The sequence below is a fragment of the Nycticebus coucang genome, chromosome 11 (genome assembly GCF_027406575.1).
Source record: "Nycticebus coucang isolate mNycCou1 chromosome 11, mNycCou1.pri, whole genome shotgun sequence".
Taxonomy (NCBI): domain Eukaryota; kingdom Metazoa; phylum Chordata; class Mammalia; order Primates; family Lorisidae; genus Nycticebus; species Nycticebus coucang.
The window spans coordinates 108,882,887-108,908,739 of NC_069790.1; the positions used below are offsets into that span (position 1 = coordinate 108,882,887).

The 25,853-nt window shown below is 44.7% G+C and overlaps 1 protein-coding gene and 1 pseudogene across 1 annotated transcript in view; both read right to left on the bottom strand.

Annotated features, from left to right (window-relative positions):
• Nucleotides 1-25,217, bottom strand: part of CREB3L2 (cAMP responsive element binding protein 3 like 2) — a 132,696-nt gene extending 107,479 nt beyond the window's left edge. The window contains exon 1 of the mRNA XM_053608617.1: nt 24,759-25,217. Coding sequence (XP_053464592.1) covers nt 24,759-24,860 — 102 coding nt within the window. The 5' untranslated portion in view covers nt 24,861-25,217. The remainder of the gene's footprint in view (nt 1-24,758) is intronic.
• Nucleotides 12,797-16,591, bottom strand: LOC128560238 (3-hydroxyacyl-CoA dehydrogenase type-2-like; annotated as a pseudogene).
• Nucleotides 25,218-25,853: the final 636 nt, after the last annotated feature.

Here is a 25,853-nt window from a genome sequence, read left to right on the forward strand (position 1 = left end):
TTCTTCCCTAAGCATCTCAATGCAATGGGGATCTCAATAACCACTATTTTATCCTTCAGTTCACTGATCCGTGAGTCTGGCTGCATATTATTGTTATCTGGAGAGGTAGCTCTGTGTGTGTATGTGTGTGTGTGTGTGTGTGTGTTTCCCAACATTCTAATTTGAAAAATATAAATCAGAACAAACTTGAAGGAATTTTATAAGGAATACCGTATGCCCACTGCCTAAATTCTACCATTAATATTTCATTGTTCTTGATTATCACAAATCTGTCCATTGATATATTTGTCTATCACTCCACTTTACTTTTTATCCATTACATAGTAAATTGCACAAATTTACTTGGTAAATTGTACTATTTACTTGGTACAAACGCAATGGTCACTTAGGGACTATGTTAAAAATTCGCATGCCCCATCTCCAGAAATTTTTATTTAGTCAGTCTTGGGTGGGGCTCAGGCATTACTAGTTTTTAAAACTCTCCCCAAGGAACCCAAACATGCAGATGAAAGGGTAGGTGAGAATGTCTCTGCTTCCCATGAGCCCTGGTCAGTGGGCGTGAGAGAGGCCAGAGGACGGAGGCTGAGAATGCCATAGCTGTTTGCCACGCAGCCTGCACTGGCTGTCTTCTTGTACGCCCGCACTGAGACACACAACCGACCATCTATAAACAACCACAAGAAGGCAAAGGCTGCGGGTTGGAGACTTCCTTGTATTCTTGGAGAACTGAGGCCACAGCAGGGGAAATTCAGGTCTAAAGACACTCCCTGGGCTTCCACCTTGAAGAGGGCCCCTGCCACAAGGACTCCTTCTATCCTGGCTGGTTTTCTTCCCCCCTTCCACTGCCTCCCAACCACAGGAGAAAGCTGCATGGAAGTGAGGCTGCAGGGCTTCTCAAAATCCTGCAGTGGGAAGAAAGCGGGATTAGCAATAAACCCTGCCCATGTTCTCTAACCCAGACAAACCAAAGCCAACACGGTTAGGTGGCAGAAGCCACTGAAGCAGCAGCGTCTCTATTTCTGTCCCTGAGACACCCAGAGCACGTATGTGGAAAGGTTATGCAACAGCCTACCGGAGGGACAGTTGATACTTAGAGGGGTTCAGAAAAAGGAAATGCAAACTCAGAAAAGAATCTTGGTATAACCCACTGAGCATCTAACCAGATAATTGGGAGCCATTTTGGAAAGGCCTAGAGGATTAATCCCACGTTGAAGGCAATAAATGATAGACAGAAGATAAATAATACATAACAGCAACATACCTAACTATTAGGAAGTCTTTTCTCAAGAGATTCCACATAAATGATCTTAGGTAGTCCCCTTATACCACCTTTGTGAAATCAGTAGGTGGTATCAATTCACTTTACAAATGAAGCAAATAAAGCCAAGATAGAGACTGTGGAGCTAAATGAACTGAAAGGGGTGGGAACCTGCAGCCTTGGGGCCACGTGTGGCCTTCTGGATCCTTGAGTGTGGCCTTTTGACTGAATCCCTTTGTTCTGTGAAGTTTGGATTCAGTGGAGGAGTGACACTTGGGGATTTGGAAGGCCAAATGTGGCTTCAAGGCCCCAGACTCCCAACTCCAACATGTAACTTTATGATGGAAAAGAAGAGCTTGAAAAGTAGTCAGCATGGAGCAAAAAGAATACGCTGATGTTGCTTCTGGTTCTAATTCCAGAGGCATGTCAGATAATTGCAGAAATGGCACCTTTTTATGAAATGCAGATAGTGCAGTCCATGCCTAGATTATCTCAGCATAGTTTACATGGATAGAGTATTTGTTAAATTTCTACAAAATTGAGGAGAGTCCATGATTTATATCTGGATGGCCTATAAGATACCTTCTTCATGGTTTTTCCTGAATTTGTGCTATGTTGGCAGAGTACGGGATAACTTTTAAAAAGTAAAACATGTTACACACTATCTGTACTTCTAGCATCTGTTGAAGCCAGATCATCTGGCAGCACTGGGTCCAAATTCCTGTGTGGCAATCAGGGGTGGGAACTGAGAGGCTGCTGCCTCCTTTAAGCAGGTCCTGAGATCCCCATTCCACAGCTCTGTGGTCAACTGACCAGCTTCACTTGTCTGCCTGACTCCTGAGCTCAAGTCAGCAAAGAAGGCAGAGGAACTGGAAGGTGGTGCTGGTCAGCCCTGATGCGATTTAAAAGTTAATAAGTCAGATACTATTGTTAATAGTGAGTAGGAAAAGAATGTAAGACACTGGTCCTGCAGTGACGTTGAGGGTCAAGAAGCTGAATGACCTGATGTACTGTTATCCCCACTGAGTGACAAGGAACAGAGGAACGGAGGCTGCTTCAGCCAGGGCAGCAGGTGACACAGCTGAGGCAGGCAGCTGAATCCCCACTAAGTTTGTGTTCCTATGACTCCCAGCCCATTGCAGTGCTGGGCACAGAGAGTTGCTCAAAAAATATCTGTGGAAGAGAGCTACAGATGCCAACCGCACAGGAGAAACATGTGCTTGCTTCACGACTGACTGTGGAAGCCTGGAAGGTGGCCCCACGAGCAGCAGCAGGAGGTGACGATCTGATGCATCTCAGAAGTGATCTGTGAGCTTGGAAGTTGTGGGACAAAACTCGATCCTCACAATGGAAGTAATAAATGATGCTCTTCTAGGGAAAAGAAATTTCCAAATACTTGCATGTGAAGTACAAAATCTGAATAACTGGCCATGTCTGCCTGCAGTGTCCTACTGAGAGAGGAACTAGCCCTTAGTCTGAGCACAGTAGGGGGAAGAGCTGTGTTCAAAAAGAGGCATCTGAAGGAGTCTCAGGGAGGGGAGAAGAAACACCAGGGCTTTGCACCTGTCACTGCTGTTCTAATCAATTCCAGCGCTACCCTGTTGTATTCATTTCCTCTTGTGAAACTTTTGTTTCTCCTAATTTCCCCACTTTCACTCTCCAGGGGCAGCACAGGGCAAACTCTGCCAGGCTGATCAGGCAAAGTGCAGCGAGGGCTGGCCAAGACTGCAAAAGCCCAAGCTGCAGCTAGCCCCCCAGACCCTTATTTCCAAAGAAGGACACTTCCCAGATCCTTGCATCCTTGGTTTTGAAATATGCTGGGACTTCTGAGTGGACAAGTGTAGAAGCCACTAGTCAGAAGGCAGGGAGCAGGATGCCTAATCTAGATACAGAACTGACCCCCAACGAGGGCCAGGTCTCCTGGGCTCCATCTAGCTTCATCAGCCATCTGTACTAGGGGCGGTTCAGAGAGGCAGGGGGTCCAATCGACCTCATGAGAGGGACACTTCGGCCTTACTTATCAAACTTATCATGCACATGGATCATTTGAGGATCTGCTGATCTTCACATTATAATTCAGAAAGTCTGGAGGAAAGCCAGAGATTCTGCAGCAGAGACAAACTCCCGGGTGATGCTAATCCGCCGGTCCATGGAGTAGCCAGGCCCCAAGCCACAGGCTCTCTGCCTTGGTTCCACTCTGGAATCACCAGGAGAGCTCTTAAAACTACTGATGTGAAGCCCACATTCTAGAACCAACTCAGAATCTTTTGGCAAGTGTAGGCGGTGGCTCACACCTATAACCCAGCACTCATGATAAGTGATTTCTCCACACAGGGCTTACAACAGAGATCCTCAGTATTTCAATTGAGGAGGAGGCAGGAAAGGCAAAATAGGAACAAATTTTCCACTAAAAGTCCTCACTAATCACTTCACTATTCCTGTTCTTTCTTTGTACATTGATGCCTGTTCCTCCACAATGTGAACCTCCCATTGTCCCCCACGACTCCATATATTTACAAAGTCAGTTCTGCAGTTTGCAAATGCCAAACAGAACTCTCCCCAAAGACCCTTAAAGATGCACACACTTAATTGGCACCATCCGGCACACCATCGTCTGGTGGGAACCCCAAGTCCTTGCAAGAAGGCAGAGGAATCTAAGAACAGATTCCAAACCAGAGTACAGGTCTTCACACCCATCAGGGCTGAGAGAAGCTCTAGGAACAACGGCACAGTTAAAGCCCAGAGAAGGGAAAGGGAACAGCCTGAGTGAGTGAGAGAAAGGGCTGCCAAGGACACAAAAAGGAAACGAGAAGGACAGAATGGAGATGAGGAAAAGGAAGCCCAGGTAGGGAAAGGCAAGGCAGGGTACTGGCCTTTGGTGTCTTTCAGGGACTGTGCCAGGGAAGCGTGAAGCCCTGGTCTGTGAGGGTCTGTGCTTTTCAGATTTATTTATGTCTACCATATTTCAAAAAGGGCTGAAGTGACTTAAAGAAAACATATACTATGAGGTTGGACAATTAAGTTTGTGAACTCATCCTAGAAAAAGTGCTATGTACCTTGTTGCTGAAGATCACTATGGTCACCTTCCAGGTACTCCCCATGGGAAACTATGCACTGATGCCAGTGCTTAGCCCTTCAAAGCAATTTTGGAACTCTTTTTCTGGAATGGCCATCAAAACTGTCATCATATGGGGTCTGAAAATTAAGTTCACAAACTCATCCTAGAGAAAGTGCTATACACATCATCACTGAATATCATGACAGCCATGAGATGGTCAAGGAGAGTACAAGGAATGTGACCATTGTGATGATATTCAGCAATCAAATATGTAGCACTTTTCACTTTTTCTAGGATGAGTTCATGAACTTAATCATCTGACTTCATATGATCAAATAAAATTCAAAATGGGCATAGAGAAGAATTAGCAATGTAGGAGGGCCAAGAAGCAGAGAAGAAAAAAAAATAATAATCATATGTCTAAAAAATACTCCATCCCTCACAGAAATCAATTAGGAAACAACATAATAGACCAAAAGTGTGTGCCTATGAGCCCCAGCTCTGCTTCTGAGGTCAGTTTGCCTAGAGGGGCTGCTGCACCAGGACACCCAGCAGGGTGGGAGATGGTTTCACTCAGGGTAGAATGAACTTGAAGCCAGAACCCTCCACTGATGGGCAGAAAAACCAGCTTCTACTTGTGTCTACTTTGAGTCTAATTCTTAAGACTACTCTGAAATGTGCAATAAGCAAAATGGTTTTTCTGGCTTATGATGTAAGACAGCCACCCATTTCATGTGTTCTCCAAGAATAGGGCTTGCTCCAAAAATAAATAAAAGAAGACAAAGGATTAGGTTTCAGGTACAGATGCACAGCACAGCTTCCCAGAGAAAGGCTTTTGTTTCAACTCTTAGGCAATAATAAGCTCACTGTCAGCAGCTGCACAGCTGCAGGAGAAAGGGGGCCTCCCTGGTATGCTCTGGGGGGACAGGGCAGCACGATGGGCTGGTGATGCTGGTGTGGACAACACTGTGCACAGACCTGGTCCACTTGTGCTCTCTGTTCTGGAGGGACAGTCTCCAGGACAGTAGCGCTTGGTACTGTTTGGGTTATGTGCACCTTTTGAAAATGTGACGGTAAGAGGTGCACATACACACTACATGTACAGTATTCTGGAGAACATTGCCAGAGGTTCCCAGACTCCCAAGTCCATGGACAAAGCTTAAGACTCCAGGTTCATTTTCAAGTCTCTCTGATTTCTTCCAGGAGAATGTACACTGCCTGGTCCACACCATGTGTCATGTGGGAGGCTTAGGAACTCTAATGAATCCCCATGGCTATGGGCTGAAAATCCTTAAAGCCCTCATCCCCAATGTGATGGTATTTGGAAACACAGGCTGAGAGTTAGATGAGGTCAGCAGGGTGGGGCCCCACCATAGGCTTAGTAACTTTATAAGAGAGAGGGCCTAATGTGAAGGAAGAGAGATCACTCACTCTCTACCATGTGTGAATATAGCAAGAAGGTGGCCATCTACAAGCCAGGAAGAGAGCCCTTACCATGAACAGAATCAGCCAGTACCTCGATCTTGGACTTCCCAGCCTCTAGAACAGCAGTTCTCAACCTGTGGGTCCTGACCCGTTTGTAACAATGAAAATACATCGCAGCATTAGGAAGGTTGAGAACCACTGCCCTAGAACGACTAGAAATAAACATTTGCTGTTTAAATCGCCCGGTCTGTGGTATTTTGTTGTAGCAGCCCAAGCAGGTTAACACACCCAGATGCTCCCAGATGCCAAAGCACAGTCCACCTGGCCCACTGTGAGCCATAAGGGCTCTGAGACACTGGCCACCTCATTTTCACCTCTCCTGCCATATGGCCCTAAGGCCAAGTAAATAACACCCTTCTGAGTACTATCTTGCACAGGCGTCCTCAAACTTTTTAACCAGGGGGCCAATTCACTGTCCCTCAGATCGTTGGAGGGCCGGACTATAGTTTAAAAAAAAAAAAAACTATTGGTGGCGCCTGTGGCTCAACGGAGTAGGGCACCAGCCCCATATGCCAGAGGTGGCAGGTTCAAACCCAGCCCTAGCCAAAAAGTACAAAAAAAAAAAGCTATGAACAAATTCCTATGCACACTGCACATATCTTATTTTGAAGTAAAAAAAAACAAAACGGGAACAAATACAATCACACCACCTCATGTGGCCTGCGGGCTGCAGTTTGAGGACCCCTGATCTAGCACATAGGCCCAGGAAAGGGCAGAAATGCAATGTCAGGGCTATCAGAGATAGGGGAGGAAAGGAGAATGAAAACGGAAAATTTGAAGGAAATGCTGGTAGAGAGCTAGTGGTCTTTTGCACAGGTTCTTATAAATCTGGCTAACTTAATACTCCCTCTGCACACAGCAAGGAGTCCATAAACACTGTCAGTTCAGGCTGTTCTTCTAAAGAAAACACACCAGGCTTCAGGCAGGTGTTGTTAAATTGCTCCAGCCAGGCAAAGCTGCTTACTCTCTCAATCAGCGTTTTCACACACCACTGCTCTCCACCAAATAATAGGCCTGAGCAAATCCCTGGTCAAAGCCAACTCCTCTGAGCCTCCTTCTCGCCTGGCTACCTGGTTTGCCGAGGACTCTCTCCACTGTTAGCGTGTATCTCTGCTCTGCCTCTCTGTGCAGTTGTCTGCCATCACTCCTAGGCATTCACTCCTTAGGGGCAGGGCTGAGCCTTCCATGGCTTTTGTAATCATTCCAGGAGGCTGGAGTCCAGGCTCTGCACTCAGAGGCGGCCCAGTAATTATTGTTGGCCAGCTGAGCTTTTCCTGAGAAAGCATAATAAGGCCTTTTGATTCCCATACACACACTACCTATTCCCCTGACACTGTCCTCTCCAGGGAAAGGGACTTCAAAGCCCACTCACATTCCAGGCACAGTGTGCACATCGGGGATGAGTGTCCTGTCTGAGGAGTGCCAAACGGTGCCACTGAGGTTTTCAGGGCACTGAGTAGAAGCAGAAGGAAGTAACATAGCTCCCCCACTTGTGAGATGAAGGGTTGTTCATGGCCATCTCCAGGTCCCTACCAGGTGCAGGGTTCTTTTCGTTTGAGAAAATGTTACTTTGTAGGGTGGCAGACACTGCCGCCCAAGCTCCTTCCTATCAGACATAACAATTTTATTCCAAGTAGCAAGGTATCCAGCTAAAACACTCACCCTCCTGGCCTCTCCTGCAGTAGGGGTACCCAGTAAAACCTAAGAGGAATTTAGTTGCAGGCCTCTGAGAAAGCCTCAGCTCCTCTGATAAAGGTGCTACTGACTGATTCTGCTTCACCCTCTCACTGTCTTCTACCAGAGAGGCTGATGTGACTCCAGAGGGGAAGCAGCCATCTTCCAGGCATGAGAACAAAGGTGTTTCTGCCAAAGCTGGCGGAAAGAAAGGATGGAAAATCCTGGGCTCCCTGGCTCTGGTCAACCACTATACCAGCCTTTCTTGGCTCCTGAGAAAAATAGCCCTTATGTGTTTAAATTATGCATTTTTTAACATAGATGCTTGTGTTTCTGACACTTTGGTTCTTGTTCTTTGTTGTTGTTGTTGTTACTTTTTGTTTTTCTAAAAGCAAACTTGGCTCAACTGGGCAATGAGAAAAAAAAAAATTACCTACCAGGATGTTTTTCTTTCAGTTGGCAAATACCAAAGAACAAACTTCTCCTTGAAAGGCGTCTGCATTTCATAAAAGACCAAGGATCTTTTAAAGTATTCCAAATTGCAAACATTTGACAGTAATATAGCCCTATACGAAGAACCATCAGGTAACTCATTAAAACTTATTAGCCTCCATAGCTGGGGAATTTCTCTGTGATGTCACATTTAACCCCATTATCAGCAATGATTTTTTTTTCGCTTAAAATAAAAATGTATAACTTCCAAAAGAGATGGAGACTGGGGGACAGTTTCCTAACAGCTCTTTCCCAAAACCCTACTGAAATTGTTAAAGTAATAAAACATTATGGAATGAGGTCCGTGCACGTGCCAGAATCCCCATGACACTTCTATTAATATGCTGGTTGGTCCAGACAAAAGGAAGGTACAAAAGACCAATTTAGAACCCCGCTTCCCAAGGGAGCAGGACTCAGGGGAGGTTTTCTCTCTGAACTCTACATACATCAAGTACTTTGCAACGTCCAATTCAGCCCATGGTCACAGGGAGAGCATGTGGCTTAAACACCTTTGCTGCAGCTCATCACTAGCACTCCAAAGATGCTCTTTGGGAAGCCCCAGGGGATGGGCAGTTCTAGACAGAGGAGGTGACATTCAGCTTATCCCTGACACCGTGGGCAGCAGCCCCACCAAAGTGGCTCAATGCCTTTCCTATTGTCCCTTCCCCACTCTCCTCATGTCAGTGGATTCCAAAATGTACCACAATCAGTCCCCACAAAATTTTTATATTAGAAAAAGCAGGGTAAACGATCCCAGTGTTCAATGACAGAGGGTGTTTCACGGCATAGCAGAGGCACAGAATGGGTCATCCCATCCTTGTCTTCCCTCTTGTAACATGAAGAATGCTCACACCTGCTGCCCACCTACCCCCTAAAACATAGAAAGAATTTCAGTTCCAGAATTTTTGGTCCCTGAAAAATCGAAGTGTGAATTCAGTCATGCAAATCAATGCCAGCTGTCGCACTGAAGAGGTTTCAGACAGGAACCAAAGAAAATTTTAGGTGCTTCTCCTGTAAATGGCTTTTCACAATTAGGCCACAAGAAAAAGAGGCCTTATTCTATTGACTATTCATTTCCATAATTTCAGAATTCGGCAAGGGCTTTTCCTCCTTTACCCCTCTGAAATTCCTCAAGTGGAGAAATGGAAGGGCCTGGACACAGGGCTGGATGCCTTATGCCATTCCAACATGCTCCATCATGGCCTTATGAAATAGCTTGAGTTAAAAAGAGCCAAAACCAGATCACAAGCCCAGAGTCACTCATTCCTTCATCTGTTCATGTACCAAACATTTCAATGCAAAGTGCTGGGCACTGCTCGAAGAGCTGAGAACACAGCAGTGGATAAAGCAGGTAAAGTCGCTGCTTTCTTGGTGCTTACATGTTGTTGCTAGAGACCAGCATAATTATCGGCATTTCTCGTGAAGTGTGTCATGGAGCGCCCCGGCTCTGAGCGACTGGGAAGAGGGGGCACAGGTGGCAGCAGAAGCTGGAGCAGCAGCACTGGGATGAATCCACCCACTGTGCTCAGCCTCATCGGTCACATCAATGCACCACGCAGATACCATTGTTTTCCACCAGCGCTGTTAACAGAGCTCGGGTCCACCAGATTAATCATTTGTCAGTGATGATAAGGGCTGTGGGGCTGCACTGGCTCCAGAATCCCTGCTCCACCCACCTCTTCCCCAGTGTCTGAGCAGTCAGCAGGACCTTTAGAATCCCAGGATAGAAACAGGAAGGTTAGGAATACGAAGCTAAAACCTCCTCCTGCTCAATCCTCTCCACCACCCCACGCCTTTGCTGAGCCACTCATAATTTCAGTGTCCTCCTATGAGTTTGTATTTAAATCAAAAGGTAACACTGGGTTTCGATGCACTTTATGTTCCTCAACTTGTAAACACAGCTGAAAAACCAAATGGTTTCCTAGCAGCTACTTTTCTGTCTGCTTTTCACATGGTGCAAGAAAATATGTCTGTTAAGACTGGGGTCATGGGTGCCTTGATGAGAGTGTGACGGCCTGAGCATGAGGAGCCAGGTGTGCTCCAGCTGGGTTTGGACTTGGGCCCCCTCAGCACACTACCCCGGGACTGCCAGGGCTCCCAGATGTGAGTCTTGGGTTTTGGGGGAACCTGGGAAGAAAACTCACAAAAGCAAAGCAGAACTAGAAAAACAACTCTGGGCAGTGCCTCAGAAATGAATATCATTTCAGGGTAGGAAGTTAAAAGTCATAACTACAAAGATCACCATCAAGTCCTTTGGCTATAAAACCTAGGATTTCCTTGCTAGATCCTATCCTTTCGAAAGGATAGCATCTAGTGCCTAAGTCATTTGTACATGGAAAGTGGGGGGAGGGGGGAATATCACACCATATTTTAACCTCTTAATGTATTCTCCTGAAATCTATAGGTCTACACCGGGTTGTTTGAATAAATTTCTATTAAGACAAAACAAAAACAGAATACACACACATTGAAGGCTCTTTTGGGCCCATCTGGCTTCTTACTGAACTACAAAAAGAAACTTATCTGCCACTTATTTTTTTAAAAACCAAGTTAAAATCAAAAGCTGCCAGTGGTAACCCCAGCTTATGACTGCATATGCCAAAATGTCTGCAGAAGCAGGATGTTGATGGTGGAGCAGACTGGGCCCTGGCGGTGCAAGTGGGCGCAAGCACTCTCTGTATTTTCTGCTCAGTTTTTAGGTGAACCTAAATCTGCTCTAAAAAATAACTCTATTTTCTTAAGCTTCTAACAATAGGTATTTCAAACTCACAAGATATTTTCTTATTGAAATGACATAATAAAAAGCCATCTGTTTTGCAGTCAGGCCAGAGAAACCCACTTAAATCACTGCATAGCTGAACTGGGGAATGTCCTAAACTCCATGTCTATCTGGAAAGATCCCGCTCTGCTCTGGGCTGCAAGACTCCCCCACCCCCTCCCTGTGCACCCTCCTGTCTTTAGTCCTCATGTCCCCAACTTCGTCCAGCTGAACAGCTTCCTCCTGGCATCCCAGTTGCTCAGGACATGGAGTAGTAGACAGCAAGTCCATCAACAGCAGCAGGAGGGCCGCAGGAGGGGAGCAGGCATGCGTCTGCCACAGCCCCTTTGTAGGTCCTGAAAAACAGGCATCACTTGTAGCTGCACATTTTCTCTGAGGCTATGATCATTTGTTTTCCTGTTTCTTCTACAGTCTCATATTCTTATTATGAAGCCATTTATCCTCACCTGCCTCTATTACTATTTCATACAAAAATGGAGCCAATTAAGGACTTTTTCCTATGTTTCCACCACTTGAGTATTATTGGTGCCTCTGGGATCAAACTCATTTTTGACAACCACTGGATTCACCTGCTACTTTCTCAGAAATAAAAAGGCTCAAACCTTAGAGTCATTTGGAAAATCCCAATACTCTTTCCCAGGAATAATGATTCCAGGAGCCATCTTCCTGCATACCCAAGAGCAGAAATGGCATGGGCACAAAAGAGACGCACAAACTCCATGACAGGCAGGACATGCGGGAATAGATGGGTTCAGTCTACAGAGAAGAATGAAGAAAGGACGCTCATAAAATTCTTTAGCACCAATGACAGTCTCCAAGGCCAATTCTGAGGACTGACATCAATCTTTTTATAAGAGACACAGATAGATAGTGCTGTGAACATTACACAGCTTGTCTGTTTGCTCTCAGCCCCTCTTCACTTGGCTCTGGCCTGGAAACCAGGCCTCCTTACTCTCACCCTCCTCAGCAGAATGCCACATACCATGCACTCAGGTCCTGACTGCAGTGAAGACCTGTGGCTGCAGAGACACGGGCACCGCCCTGAGCTAACACACCTCTAAGTCCTAGGAGTACTTCGCGGTCACCTGAAGAACACACTCAGCCCTTATTTATCTTGACCACTCTGTAGCTACTCTCCCCTTCTTGGATCCTGTCATGGAATGTTCATGGCTTTTCTCTACTTTTTTTGCCAATTCTTTCCAAGTTCCATCTGCAGGGTCCTCTCCCTGGCCAGCCCTTCCAGTGCCCCAAGGGCTCCACACTCAGTTCTTCCTCACACTCCTCCCATTCACCTGGACCTTTCTGGACTATCTTAGATGGACTACTCACTTCTTTAATCCCCTACCAGAATCCTAACACTCAATCTACATCTCTAGTCCAGACCCTTTTCCAGAATCCTAACACTCAGTCTACATCTCTAGTCCAAATCCTCCTTCAGAATCCTAACACTCAAATCTACATCTCTAATCCAGACCCTTTTCCAGAATCCTAACACTCAGTCTACATCTCTAATCCAAATCCTCCTTCAGAATCCTAACACTCGAATCTACATCTCTAATCCAGACCCCTCTCCAGAATTCCAGAGGAAAGTTTCCAAATGCTATTCAGGCATCACTCCTATGAGTGTTCCACAAATACATTGAAATTACTGTATCTAAAATTGAACTCATTATCTTCCCCACTAAACTCATTCCCCTCCAAATATTCTCATTCTAGGCCAATGGCAACACCATCAACCCAGCCTACCAAGTCAGAAAATAGCAAGTCTCCCATGTGCCTCTCTCATGCCCCATAATCACTAAGCCTCCAAATCCAGCTTCTAATGTTTTCTTACATTTGTTTGCTCCTCCCTCAGGTTCACGCTCCTATGGTGAAATAGCCAGCCAGCAAATCAGCTTGCCACCATCAATTCTTCCCTCAAATTCATCCTTTCATACCCACTAGACTTTCCTTTCTAAAAGTCATTTCTGTTCCTGTTCTCTCTCTCTCTTGTTTTTTTTTTTTGGAGAAACAGAGACTTTATTAGGCACAAAGAGTGATTGATGGATAGTTACAAAATAGCTACTCGGCTTCCTCCTGAGCTGGAGAGTAGTACCCCCAGAAGAAGGAAGGGCAAAGAGCATGTTTTCTCTGCCTTTTCCCTTCAAGGCTGCATGTGGACGGCCCCATCTAACAAGATGACCTCTCATTGAGGAAAGAGTTCTCGATGATGATCTGTACAAGGTGAGCATACTCAGCAGGGTTTCCTAGTCGGCTGGGGAAGGGTACTTGGCTGGACAAGAAGTTGCACACCTTCTCTGGGAGGGTGGTCAGCATGGGGGCGCCAAATAGGCCTGGAGCAATGGTCGTCACCTGAATGCCTATGGGAGTCAGATCCTGAGCAATAGGCAGTATCATGCCTACTATGCCCCCTTTGGAAGCAGAATACGCAGCTTGTCCAACCTGGCCTTCGAAGACAGCCACACTGGCGGTGTTGTGATGACCCCACGTTGGTCTCCCTGGTCTGGTTCATTCTGGCCCATCTCACCAGCCACCAGGTGGGTCACATTGAAGGTGCCTATGAGATTCACATTGATAACTTGCTAGAAGTCCTCCCACCCTTCTGCCTACAGACATGAAGCATGCACATAATTTGTGATCTTGTCCTGTCTCCTGGCACTCCCCACAGTACACTCTACTTTCAAACTACAAAATACTACTCAGGGCAGCGCCTGTGGCTCAAGGAGTAGGGCACTGGTCCCATATGCCAGAGGTGGCGGGTTCAAACCCAGCCCCGGCCAAAAACCAAAAAAAATACTACTCAGGATTCCCAAAACCAACCATGAATTTTACACATTCCTACTCTATAGCTGCTGTTCCCAGTACCTGGAAAACTCCTATTTATACTTCAGCAACCACAGCAAATATCACCTACTCTGTGAAACGTCCCCCAACTCTTCAACTTCTTCAGATTTGTCATTCTATCTTCTTTGCTACAGAAATACTTTGAACATGGCTCTACTGCAAAACATAAAGCATGTATGCATGACTTGTTTACATATCTTCTTCCCACTCTACTGGAAGAGCCAAGCATGTATATTCCCTGCTTAGAATATGCACATGCTTAAAAAAGCATTTCATTAAGTTTCTCCAATTATAGGAAGGACCAGCTGTGAGAGATGTTTCCTCAGGATATGCAAATAGGAAGCAAAAGGAAGGAAGGAGTTAATGGCTGAACCTTTAAAAACAATATAATGAGTAAATTTGGATTTAAATTTGTATTTAATACAACTAGCCAATGAGAAAGCATTTTTATCACAAATCCCATTTCCTCCAAGTCTTGTAAAAACATCACCCTATCAGTTGGAATCCTGCTAGCTCTTTCTCAGCCAAAAGGAATTTCCCTTTAAGCAAAAACTATTCAGACATTTCCAAGATATGAAACATTAAAAACCAGGGTTTTCCACTCAGACAACTAGGAAACTGTGAATTTTTTTCCCCCAGACTCCTCTTATTTGCCAAGAAGTCTGAAGAGTCTTTTTTGTTTTTTTCTTTTCTGATGTCAAAAAAATGTTTCCTACCTCTGTGCCTCACTGTTTTTCCATTCTTTATTTTGTCTGGGTCTTCCTTAAGTAAGGTTTTAAGTCAGAAAACAGAGACTATAAAATACAAAACTACCAGATGAACTATGCAATCAACAGTCTGTTTTTGTTGTTGTTATTTAAAGTAGCCTATTTTTTAAAGATAGGAAACTTTCTATGGTAGGAGCACAATATGTATAATATCAACGGGGCTAGAGAACCATGTGTCACAAATGCAGAATTTGACAGCTGGACAAAGTGAGACTAAAGATGGGAAGTAAATAGTCCCAAATAAGGTCACACATCAAAAGACTTTATCCTCCAAAGAAAACTTCTCTTGCAAGAGCTCATTTCATAATCCTAACAAGAGGCAGTCATAGAGATTTAGGTGGTTCACAGTAACTCATCTCAACTCTTAAAAAAAAAAGAAAATTCAAAGCTCTTCAGTCATGTCAGTAAAATTTAACAAAATAAACCACAACAGAATAGAGCAAGTCAAAGGCAGGCGATTCAGCATGTGGCCATTGCAACTGAGCCCAATGGCAGCCATACACACTGCAGGGACAGATGGTACATGATCTAAGAAGTTATGTCTGACTTTTGCATTAACCTTCCACACACCTGAAAAAATTAGACATAGCCCTGCAGAACAACATAGAAGGTTCCCCAAGTAAAAGTCTAGGCAAAACAACATCTACTGGGTGATGTTGACTTTAGAAGTAGCTGTGTACCAGGAATGATCCGTGAGCTCCGCATGGGTTTACATTGTAAGAGAGCTGAGTCACTGAACATTCCCTGAGATAAATGGGTACACTGATAAGAGGGATCAAAGTGTCTCCAGCTCTTCTTTGTCAGAGAAACACTTCACAAAGATTCAAGGGTTACCCAACCAGGGCTGTTCTGGTGCTAAAGTGGACCCAGAACTATCTTGAGTCATACTCCAAAGATCCCCTGCTTTCCATCAATAGACAAATAACAGATCTAAAGATCTGAGAACCAGCTGTACTAAAGTTGAAAGTGGAACCCAGGGGAGCACACAGAGCAAAAAGAAGGCCATGTACCAAATGCTCACATTTAACATGTGGCATTGAAGCCAGCAAAGAGGGAAAAAACTAAGCCCACCAGAGTGTCATGGAAGCCAAAGCAAGGATGAGTTACGAGATAACCCTGTGGTCAGTATGGTGAAATATTACAAGGCCCAGCAGGTGAAAGCAGGGAAAAGACTACTGGACTTAGCATTTAGGAAGAGGTTGGAGGGCCTAAGATCAGCTATGGAAACCAGGGCACAGAGGGCACAGGAGCAGAGAGAGAGGAAATGAAGGCCATCGCTGTTGTTCACTTGTTTGAGAAAGGCTAGCAGTAAACAAGAGAAAAGAAATCAGCAAAAAGGGGCATCTGACAAACATGTTTACAGCAGAGACATGTGTTTATAGAAGAAGGCAGAAGCAGGGGAGGAGAGGAAATAAAGATGCCGGAGAAAGCATCATTACAGGCCCCTTCTGCTTCCAGAGGGATGTCAGACTCCCAAGGTCAGAAGACCTTGTCCTCAAAGAGAAGTCATTTGACTCAGGGGACAGAGTGGAAAGTATATCTATATGGGCCAGGCAGTGACTTGCAAAGAAATTGAGATCTAAATAGGTGAAGTAATAAGCCAGAGGTCACCAGGGAACCAATGGCCCTCAACATCAAATCTGTCTGGCTCAAAAGCCCATTCTTGCCAAAACAAAGTCTTCAACTCCATTTCCATTAGAAATTGGCACTGTAAGGCTGGGTGCAGTGGCTCATGCCTATAATCCTAGCACTCTGCAAGGCTAAGGTGGGAGAATTACTAGAACTCAAGAGTTCAAAACCAGCCTGAGAAAGAGCAAAGGATCCCATCTCTACTAAAAATAGAAAAATTAGCAGGGCATTATGGTTGCCTATAGTCCCAGTTACTCAGGAGGCTGATGCAGGAAGAGGATCACTTGAGCCCAGGAATTGGAGGTTGCAGTGAGTTACAATGATGCCACTACATTCTACTTAAGGTGACAGAGGAGGGAAGGGAAGGGAAGGGAAGAAACGAAGAAAGAGGGAAACCAGAACTGTTATTCAACCACCCTGCCTCATCTTATTCTCTAAACAAAACAAGACATCAAATTACCCAAGTTGCTATTATACTAAATTTTCACATTTATGGATGCATTTACAAGAATCCAGAGTTGTAAAAATATTTTCACAAAAGAAGACAAAGCCACCCAGCTTACCCATTCATTCTCCAGGGCTGCCTCACTCCTCTCATCATGCATCAAGCGATTAATATGTTTTGCTGAGCATCCTGAACTTGACTAAGCATTATGGGTCAAAGCCATGTTTCCTGTCCTCAGGAAGCTTGCATTCTAGCTAAGCAAGTTTCTCTGATTCTCCATAGATAAAATAGGCCAATACCTGCCAAGTGCCTCATGAATAACCCATAGAATTAATTCAAGGAAAAATCAAGGTCATGTAGAACTTCATTTGAAAGAGCCTGAAAGCATTGAGTGAGCAGGGAGAAGGGGAAATAGGCTCAAGGTTGATCCAAAGATGGTGTTTCATCATTTCCTTTCAGTTCTGACTCCGTGTGGGCAGGGAATATGGAAAGGAAACATGGACACTGCTTCTCCATTCATAAGGTCATTCTTCTGCACAACTCAGATGGTCTGCATAGGACTCACCCTACCAAATGCCCAGCCAAGGCCTGAGGCCATTTGTCCCAAGAGAGCCCGCAAACAGGTTAGAGCCATGCCAGGCTGAGGCAGGCAGTCAAGTGGCCTCATCAATATTTAAATAGCTATATACAACAAGAAAAATAGCTTCTTTGAAAAATGGCATTCGGCTTTCTGCCCGCTATGGACCTCAGACAGAACAAGTCATTCTTGTCTTGCATGGCGAGTGTGAATACAGGCTCAGCTAGCTCCCTCCAGCTCCAGTATGTGACCCTGATGCAGACAGTCCAGATAATATAGGTAATTCTATGTGTCCTAGTTACCAAGTTAAGACACAGCCTACCTTCCTGCTGACCTCCGCCCCATGACTAGCCTTTGCATGCATTTCAGAGAGTCTGTCCCTACCTCTAGTCTTCTTTCATTGGGCACTTTTAGCACAGCTAAATAATGTTCTTAGAATTTTGCAAGCAGCACAGTACTTGGGTCTGGTCTTTTGTCCCCAGGACAAATTATTGTGGATTTTAAGACATTTCCAGTTACCAGCCAGCCCACGTTTGTGAGAAAACAAACACCACCTTTTGGCTAAAGAAAGAACAGTTAACTCAGACTATTTTACTAACAATCATTACAAAGCTCATGCAGGTTGTGGCTCCAGTATCTCACCCATCCCCAAATGATTACTCTAAGCCAGGGGTCCTCAAACTGCAGCCCACGGGCCACATGAGGCGATGTGATTGTATTTATTCCCATTTTGTTTTTTTTACTTCAAAATAAGATATGTGCAGTGTGCATAGGAATTTGTTCATAGTTTTTTTTTTTTAAACTATAGTCCAGCCCTCCAACGGTCTGAGGGACAGTGAATTGGTCCCCTGTTTAAAAAGTTTGAGGACGCCTGCCTAAGCCAATAATATAAATCCCACTCCCCTTTCCAGACATTGCTTTAGGAATGGTCTTGTGACCCAATACTTACCAACAAAGCTCTAAATGAAATCAGCTGGCAGGCTAGTAAGAAAAGTTTCTTCCATTCTAAAAAAGGGATATGAGCAAGAAAGAGCCTCTCCTCCTCTGGATACTGTCATTTTGAATGCTATGCCTGCACCTCATACATCCGTCATCCTCCAACCTGAGAACGATAACTTCACCTGGACGCGGGGAGCCAAGGTGCAGGGGTACACTGAGGAGCTGCTGTCACAGCCAAGCAAGGAGCTATATTGCTAAGCCTCTTATGACATGAAAGAATAATTTACTTCTTGCATAAGTCAATCTGAATTAGTATTCAGTTACTTGCAGCTGCAAGCATTGTAAGTCATTCAATTATTGATCTAGATGCAATGCCTCATTTCTCCTGCAAAAGCGACATCACATCACAATTCCTGCTTCCAGAAATCACTATAACTCTGGGTTCATTCAAGAAGGGAAAACACAAAACCCTCTCACTTTTCAAGATATGCCCCATCTATCTTCACACAACCCATGTTAACACCATGAGAACAATTTCAGAGACAAATAATGAGTCAAAGAAGATTTTTGCCAAGCCAATGGAAATCCTCTACATCACGGACAAATTAGCCACACATGAGCAAGACTGACCTATACACAAGGCAGGTGCGTGGACTAGTAGAAGAAGGTGAGCGGTCCCTTCCTAGTCCCCAAATATCCCTCCCCTACTCCCTCACTGTTGCTTTATGTTCTCCATTTAGAGAGTCATCCTTTTGACCTGAAGTTATTATTGTTAAAAATAAATGCCCATTTAGGGGTTACACCTTAAGCCTTACTACTATTTAAATTTTTAGTCTATACTTCTAAGATCTTTCCTGAGAACAAAATTTGAAGAAGAGAAGCTGGAAAGAGACCCTCACTATGGTAGTACTCGGGGCTTCAGAAGGGAGGGAACAAGAAAGGGGAGAAAGTATACAAAGGGCTGTTGAGAGCTTTAAAGACGGATTATACTTCCCAACTTTATCTCCTGCTAGGTCGCATTACATGTATCCAGCTTGTGGAGGTCAGGTGAACATAAGTAATGACATTCTCAGCCAGTGAGGACCCAGGTCCTCATTCAGAACCTGGCCAGGGACCAACCATGGGAATTGACTCCGAGATGGAACATCAAACCAAAAGTTTCAATATCCCATTGGAACCACATCAGTCTCAGGGACAGCCAGGAGGATGTGGAAAACTACTCAGCCTGTGAGATCAGCCAGCCCCTTCTCAGTGATTAGTGAGAGATGTGGAGGCCAGATGGCCTTTCCATCTGGGCACCAGGCAGGTTGAATACCCCCTTAACTCCCTACCTACCACTGTCTGCAATCAGAATCAACCAGATACAAATTTTAGTAGCACAGCCTAACAATTTTGTAACTGGCTTTATACAAACTTTGCACTTAAAACAAGCAGAACTTCTGTTATCTTTGCAAAGACTTAGTGGTTGCTATTACAGACTTTTTAAAAGCACATACTCATTGCAAAAAAAATTGGTAAAAGCTGGCTCGGCGCCTGTAGTCAGTGGTTAGGGTGCCAGCCACATGCACCAGTACTGGCAGGTTTGAACCAGGCCTGGGCCTGCAAAACAACAATGACAACAACAAAAATTAGCCAGGCATTGTGGCAGGCACCTGTAGTCCCAGCTACTGTTAGACTAAGGCAAGAGAATCGCTTAAGTTCAAGAGTTTGAGGTTGCTGTAAGCTGTGATGCCATGGCACTCTACCCAGGGTGACATAATAAGACTCTGTCTCAAAAAAAAAAAAAAAAAATGGTAAAAGCTTTATTTTCTCAGATAGCTAAAATGAGATCAAAGAAAGTTACCAAGATCACAAGGTTTATTGTACACAAACCCATCATTCACTTCCACTCTTAGAGCCTTTTTCCAACAGTATTGCTGCCTCTCTTATTCTGAGGCCTCCACTGACTTGAGTTGTGTTGAGCTTTCCTATAGCAATGAACTCCCCTGTCCCCCATGGACACTCAGGTGAAACTGCCTCTAGTTCAATTTTACACAGTTCCTCCAACTTGTAATTCTTCACCTTCTAATGCATCCAACAAATAAAGATTTGAATTGTCCCAAAGGGTATGGTATATAGATAAGTTCCCCCTCTTTTCCTGACCTCCACTCCAAGTCTCCTTCCCCAAAACAGTCGTTCGTTTCTTGAGAAGACGTAGTGTGTACATATATAATATATATAGATTATTTTGCTTTTCTAAATTGCAAAGCCCACAGAGAATTCCCAGAAATGTAATTTTCCCAGAATCAGACATCCAGGCAGGTTTGTGGAAAGAGACAAGATATCAGTGATGTCAAACCCTGAGAGACATTCTCCTCATTTTAAGAGTCTGTCATCTTTTCTGAACCCATATTTAGCCTCTATGTCATCCTGAAGCAACAGCTTTCATAAAAGCACTATTCACTGAATTAAAACGGTATTTCATCATGTTTATAGAAACTATTTTTTTTAAGCTTCAAGAGGAAGCCCAGAGCTTTAGTAATTCAGGATCTATGAAGCCAGGCCATATTGGCCCTTTCCATGTGCTTCATTATTTTGTAGACTTTGAACCTGTCTTCTCTAAGCCTTTTCCTTCTGGACCAAGAAGTATTCATAGCTAAACAAATGAGAAAAACATTGCTCTTGATAGCTAACAGAAGGCGCCTGAGAAACATTATAATTACAGCCTTGGGCAACATGAACATTCTGAATTTTTAAAATCAGGTATGTGACAGGTTTGCTAAAACAGGGCATTAGCAATCATGCATGTGGTAACTAAACCCTATTTAGAGCAACAAGAGCGATCATGCTAGGAAGGCTTGGTGGCTGCCACTGGCAGGCTCAGTTAAACATTAGCTGCTTTCAGGCTCAGCAGTTTCTATCCCCCAGTCATTCCCTTCTCCACTTTTCCCTCAATTCCTTCTCTTTAACTCAAAATTCATTATCCATAGGGCCTGAAGGGCAAGAACTCAGACCCTAGAGGCAGGCAGACCTGGGTTTGAATCCTGGTTCTCTCACTAACTAGCTGTGGGGCCTAACCCAAGTTGCTTGAGCTCATTACTTCTCCGTTCTCTTATATGTACAATGAGAATGATAAAATCAGATTTCTTATATGGTTCATTAAGAGGGTTAAAGGCGGGCGGCGCCTGTGGCTCAGTCAGTAAGGCGCCGGCCCCATATACTGAGGGTGGCGGGTTCAAACCCGGCCCCGGCTGAACTGCAACCAAAAAATAGCTGGGCGTTGTGGCAGGCGCCTGTAGTCCCAGCTACTGGGGAGGCTGAGGCAAGAGAATCGCTTAAGCCCAGGAGTTGGAGGTTGCTGTGAGCTGTGTGAGGCCACGGGGCACTCTACCTAGGGCCATAAAGTGAGACTCTGTCTCTACAAAAAAAAAGAGGGTTAAAGGCCTAAGTTTTGTAAAGTACTAAATGTGATGTCTTCAGCAGGACTAGCTATATATTTGTGGGCCCCAATGCAAAATGAGAAGAGCCCCCTGTTCAAAAATTAAGAATTTCCAGTGGATAGGGGGAAGGGAGGGATAGGGAAAGATATATTAAAAGATACAAAATTACAGCCAGAGAGGAGGAATAAGTTTTAGTGTTCTATCCCCTATATAATGACTACAGTAACAATAAGGTATTATACACAGCAGAACCTCTGCAAGTTGACCACTCAAGGTAACAAACTGGTCAACCTACAGAGGTAGTCACTATAAAGAACTGATACATGCATGTGGTGCGTGTCCAGTCTGTGAAAATTAGGTCACTTAAGGAGGTGGTCAAGGTCGGGAGGCAGTCAGCTATGGAAATTCTACTGTAGTTTCAAATGGCTAAAGAGAGGATATTGAATATTCCCAACACAAAGAGATAAATGTGCTGATTACACTGATCTGATCACAATACATTACATATATCAAAACATCACTATGTATTCCATGTATATGTACAATTATTATCTGCCAATTAAAAAAATTAAAACAAAAAGACAGTAACAGCAGAACATCAAATCAAGGGCGCGGCCCTGTGGCACCACATAGCAGCGTGCCCTCCCTCTCGGATGGTGAACACTCCACAGTCAGTAGCTACATCTTCTACCACTGTCCCAACTTACATCCACGCCTCACCCTCCCTGTGGGCGCTTTTCAACTTGAAAGTTTTACTGGGTCATTCCAAAAACAGGTACTCATGTTTCAGAAATAACCTGAATTTATAAGGAAAATAACTCACCCAAATGGAGGAAAGAGAAAATTCACCTTCTGAAACAGAAGATGATATTACCACAGGCTCAATCTAAACACACTCCCCACCTGGGAGCCTCTGCTCTGGCCTTTCATCCTGCTGAGCAAATACTCCCACCTCCTTCAAATCTTTGTTCAGGTCCATCATCTAGAACAGGCTTATTCTGATCACTCAATTAAATCCCTTCCTTTACCCTTTTCTATCCTGTATTCTCTATCCACTCACCCTGGTTCTATTTTTACTTTTTCCATAGCATTTACATTGTCTAACATACAGCACCACCTACTTCTTTATTATGTTCATCATTTATTATCTTCTACACACACCCCCAAAAAAGTAAGCTTCTAGAGTATAGGAATTTTTGTTGCTTAGAATAGTGTGTGACACAAACAAGATATCTAATAAATATTCATTGAAAAAAACTAATACAGTAGGACCTCCATAGTGACTACCTCCTTAAGTTGGCCTAATTTTCACAGACGGGACATGTACTACATGTATGTATCAATATAGTAGGCCTAGTTCCTTATGTTGGCCACCTCAATATATTGACTAGTTTGTTATAGTTTCTTGGGGTGGTCAACTTACAGAAATTCTTCTGTATATTTTTGAAAGAATGTATCATCAGACTATCCTTTTTCCACATGGAGAGTTGGCTGGAGATTAGGCCATCCCACATTGTAGACAAAAGGCAATAAGAATCATTTTTGCCACTGATAACCAACAGAGTTCAAGAAACAGGTGGGAATGTTATCTATGTTTACATCTCTACCAAACGTCCCTTAGTTTGGAAAGAATATGAATATAATCCAATGGTCTGTGCTACTACACCCAATACCTCTTTCAACAGTAGCCCATATGCAGTTTGTTGCACTGACTTGTAGCAATGATTAGTGGCATTTTATATGAGTGAGCTGTTCAGAAGAGAGACGTAAGTAGAGGACACGAGCATTTTTTAAAAATGAGGATTAGAAGAAAAACACATATTACTGCTTTATTATCCGGTGATGGAAAAACTGAACTGTCACTATCAAAACGAGTGTAAGATCTCTACCCTTAAAACTGTGCATACAGATGGTAGTTAGAGGCAGCCCAAGCTGTTCTTCCTGGAGTTAATGCCAGTCACAGGTAGCATCTCGGACCCTGGCCTGGGATCTCACAAATGCAAGCCACAGGGCCCAGGAAGGGCAGTGAAATGCCTGTGCATAATTCATCCACCAGCTGTAGTACTACAGCTTCTGGACAAGATATTTTCAAAATCAAAGAAGTTTAAGAACAAAAGAGAAGAGCTACAGATGGTTAAAATGCAGATCATGTCAGTAGAAACATCTGCAGCACCCAACAATCAGAAAATATTTAAAGGCCAGTATGCTCCGCCTTTTTTACTGAGGATAGGAAGCACATTTGGGCCCCCAATCCAAAAGCAGCCCACAAGGTCTCCTCTGGACAGGCACAGTAAGCAAAACCCAGACCATCACATTGAACATCTGGATTTTGCCCCCGCCGGAACTACCACTCCCTCTCAGCCTTGCACATTTTTAAAACAAGCCATTCTCAGCCACCACAAATGCTCGGTTGGGAATCAGCAGGGAAGTCCTCATCCCTTGTCTCAAAATAACGTCAGCCAGAGTTAAAGGCCAAAGAGGTGGAGCCTGCAGGCCATTTTGCTAAAGTTTCAGATATCCCAGTACTGACCCCAGGAAAAGAACCATGAAAGGGAAGGAGCCAAGCCTCTCTTTTGCCGTAGTGCCCCTCCCTTCATTATAAACGTCTAGAAAGAAACAGATTTTGAGGAATCAAATTATCGGTGCTGGCTGTTAGCAACAAATTTTGCAAACTTAACACGGAAAAGCTGAAATTTAAAACTTTAAAAGAAATATGCAAGCCCTGTGACAGCTTAATGCCCAAAGGGGTCTCGAGGCTTAGTTTAAGAGTGAAGGAGGAGCTAACTGGTGAGCTTCCCCAGAGCCTTTCTGAAATATGCAACTGCCTCAGATTTTCCATACTCCTCTGCTGGTCTTTCCTCTGAAAAGAGAGGAAGGAGATTTCTTGGCTGTACAGTTTAGGAAGCCAAATAAAGCAGCTTTCTGACTAATACGAAGGAGGCTTCTCAATACAGACTTTGTAAAATATAGATAAGAAAGGCGGGAGAAGGGAGGAAGAATATGAAACATATGGAAAGGAAACGCTCCTAATTCTTGTCCAGCTTTTAATAACTACTCACAAAAATTAATAGCAAACAAGGTGGAGGCAAATTATTCTCAAAACACATATCCCTTGTTCTGCGTTACTGTACTGTTAGCAATAGCAAATAGTACAGATATGAAAAAGTCTGGGGGGAAAAGTATAAATTGCTAAAGGAGTTCAAAGTGGTATTGCTCTTAAGAAAAGTTTAAAAGGGCCAGCCCCACCCCCCCAACCGCTCAGATAGAAAAACTCCACCTCGCCCCAGTCGTCTGGATCCTGGCCATACCCTTTCCCAAATACCATCCCCGAGACCCCAGGTGTCCAGCTGTTCCTCCGACGCTCCCCTGCCCGCGCCCCGCGGAGTGCTCACCGTCTGGTACAGGAGGGCCTCGCTGTCCCCGGGCTCTGACAGCTCGCTCAGCTTGCGGTCCCACTGCAGGACGCTCTGCTCCCCGCTCTCCAGCACCTCCATGGTGGCCGAGCCGCGCGGGGCGAGGATGCGGAGGGCAGGAGGGGACCGCGAGGTTGCTCTCTGTCCGTGTGCGTGTGTGTGCGTGAGTGTGTGGTGTGTGCACTTAGGAAGGAAAACCTTTCCTCCTCTGTTGGAGAGAGAGAAGGGCCGCGGGCGCCCGTCCGGCGTCCTGGGAGGTTTGAGAATCGCCGGGGTACACAGGCCGTCCAGGCCTCGGACCGAAGGCTTCAGGGATTAAAGCGGGATGTGCATTCAAAAGGAAAGCAGGCGATCAGCTCTCATCCCAGGAAACTTCCTTCGCAATAGCCCACTTTACACTACCGATCTAGACGCAAACTTTGAGACTCCCTAGGGCTCTTCAGCTCAGCTCTCTGGCTCCCTCCCTCCAGGGAAGTGACCAATCGAATACCCTCCTCACCCTCCAGACCAAATCAGAAGTCTTACTTTCCGCCATGTCCCGCCCACAAGGGCAAGGGCTGCCGAAAGTCTCCGCCCCGGCTTTGGAATGTGGGCGGGGCGTGACTTTGCCGTCACCGGGGAACTCCTCCTATCTAAGTACGGCCAGCTGCTGGTTGTCTGGTACAGCGGACCAATAGAGGGCTAGGTTCACTGAGTGTTGGACTGGAGACTTGGCCAATGATAAAGGAGTGTCTGAGAGCGAAAGCCAATCAAGTAGCGACAAGAATACATTTTATAAAAGGGAGGGGCACGCTCAGTTCCTACCCCGGGAATCCCAGAAAAGAACAAAATCGCTAAGACTGGCAGTGAGAGTTGAGGAGCAGCAGAAGTTCGCTGGAGAAATGAGGCAGACTTAAATACGGTCCAAAATATTTTCAAGTAGTTCAATTCATTGAGTATTTAAAGAACACTTATTTTTCTTCAGTTAATAATGTAAAAAATACTGCATGGACACAAGGTTAAATTCCCAGAATCCACAGTTCTTCACTGATAGACCCAACGGCTGGTATCATCAGTTTAAAAAGTGTCTTGAAT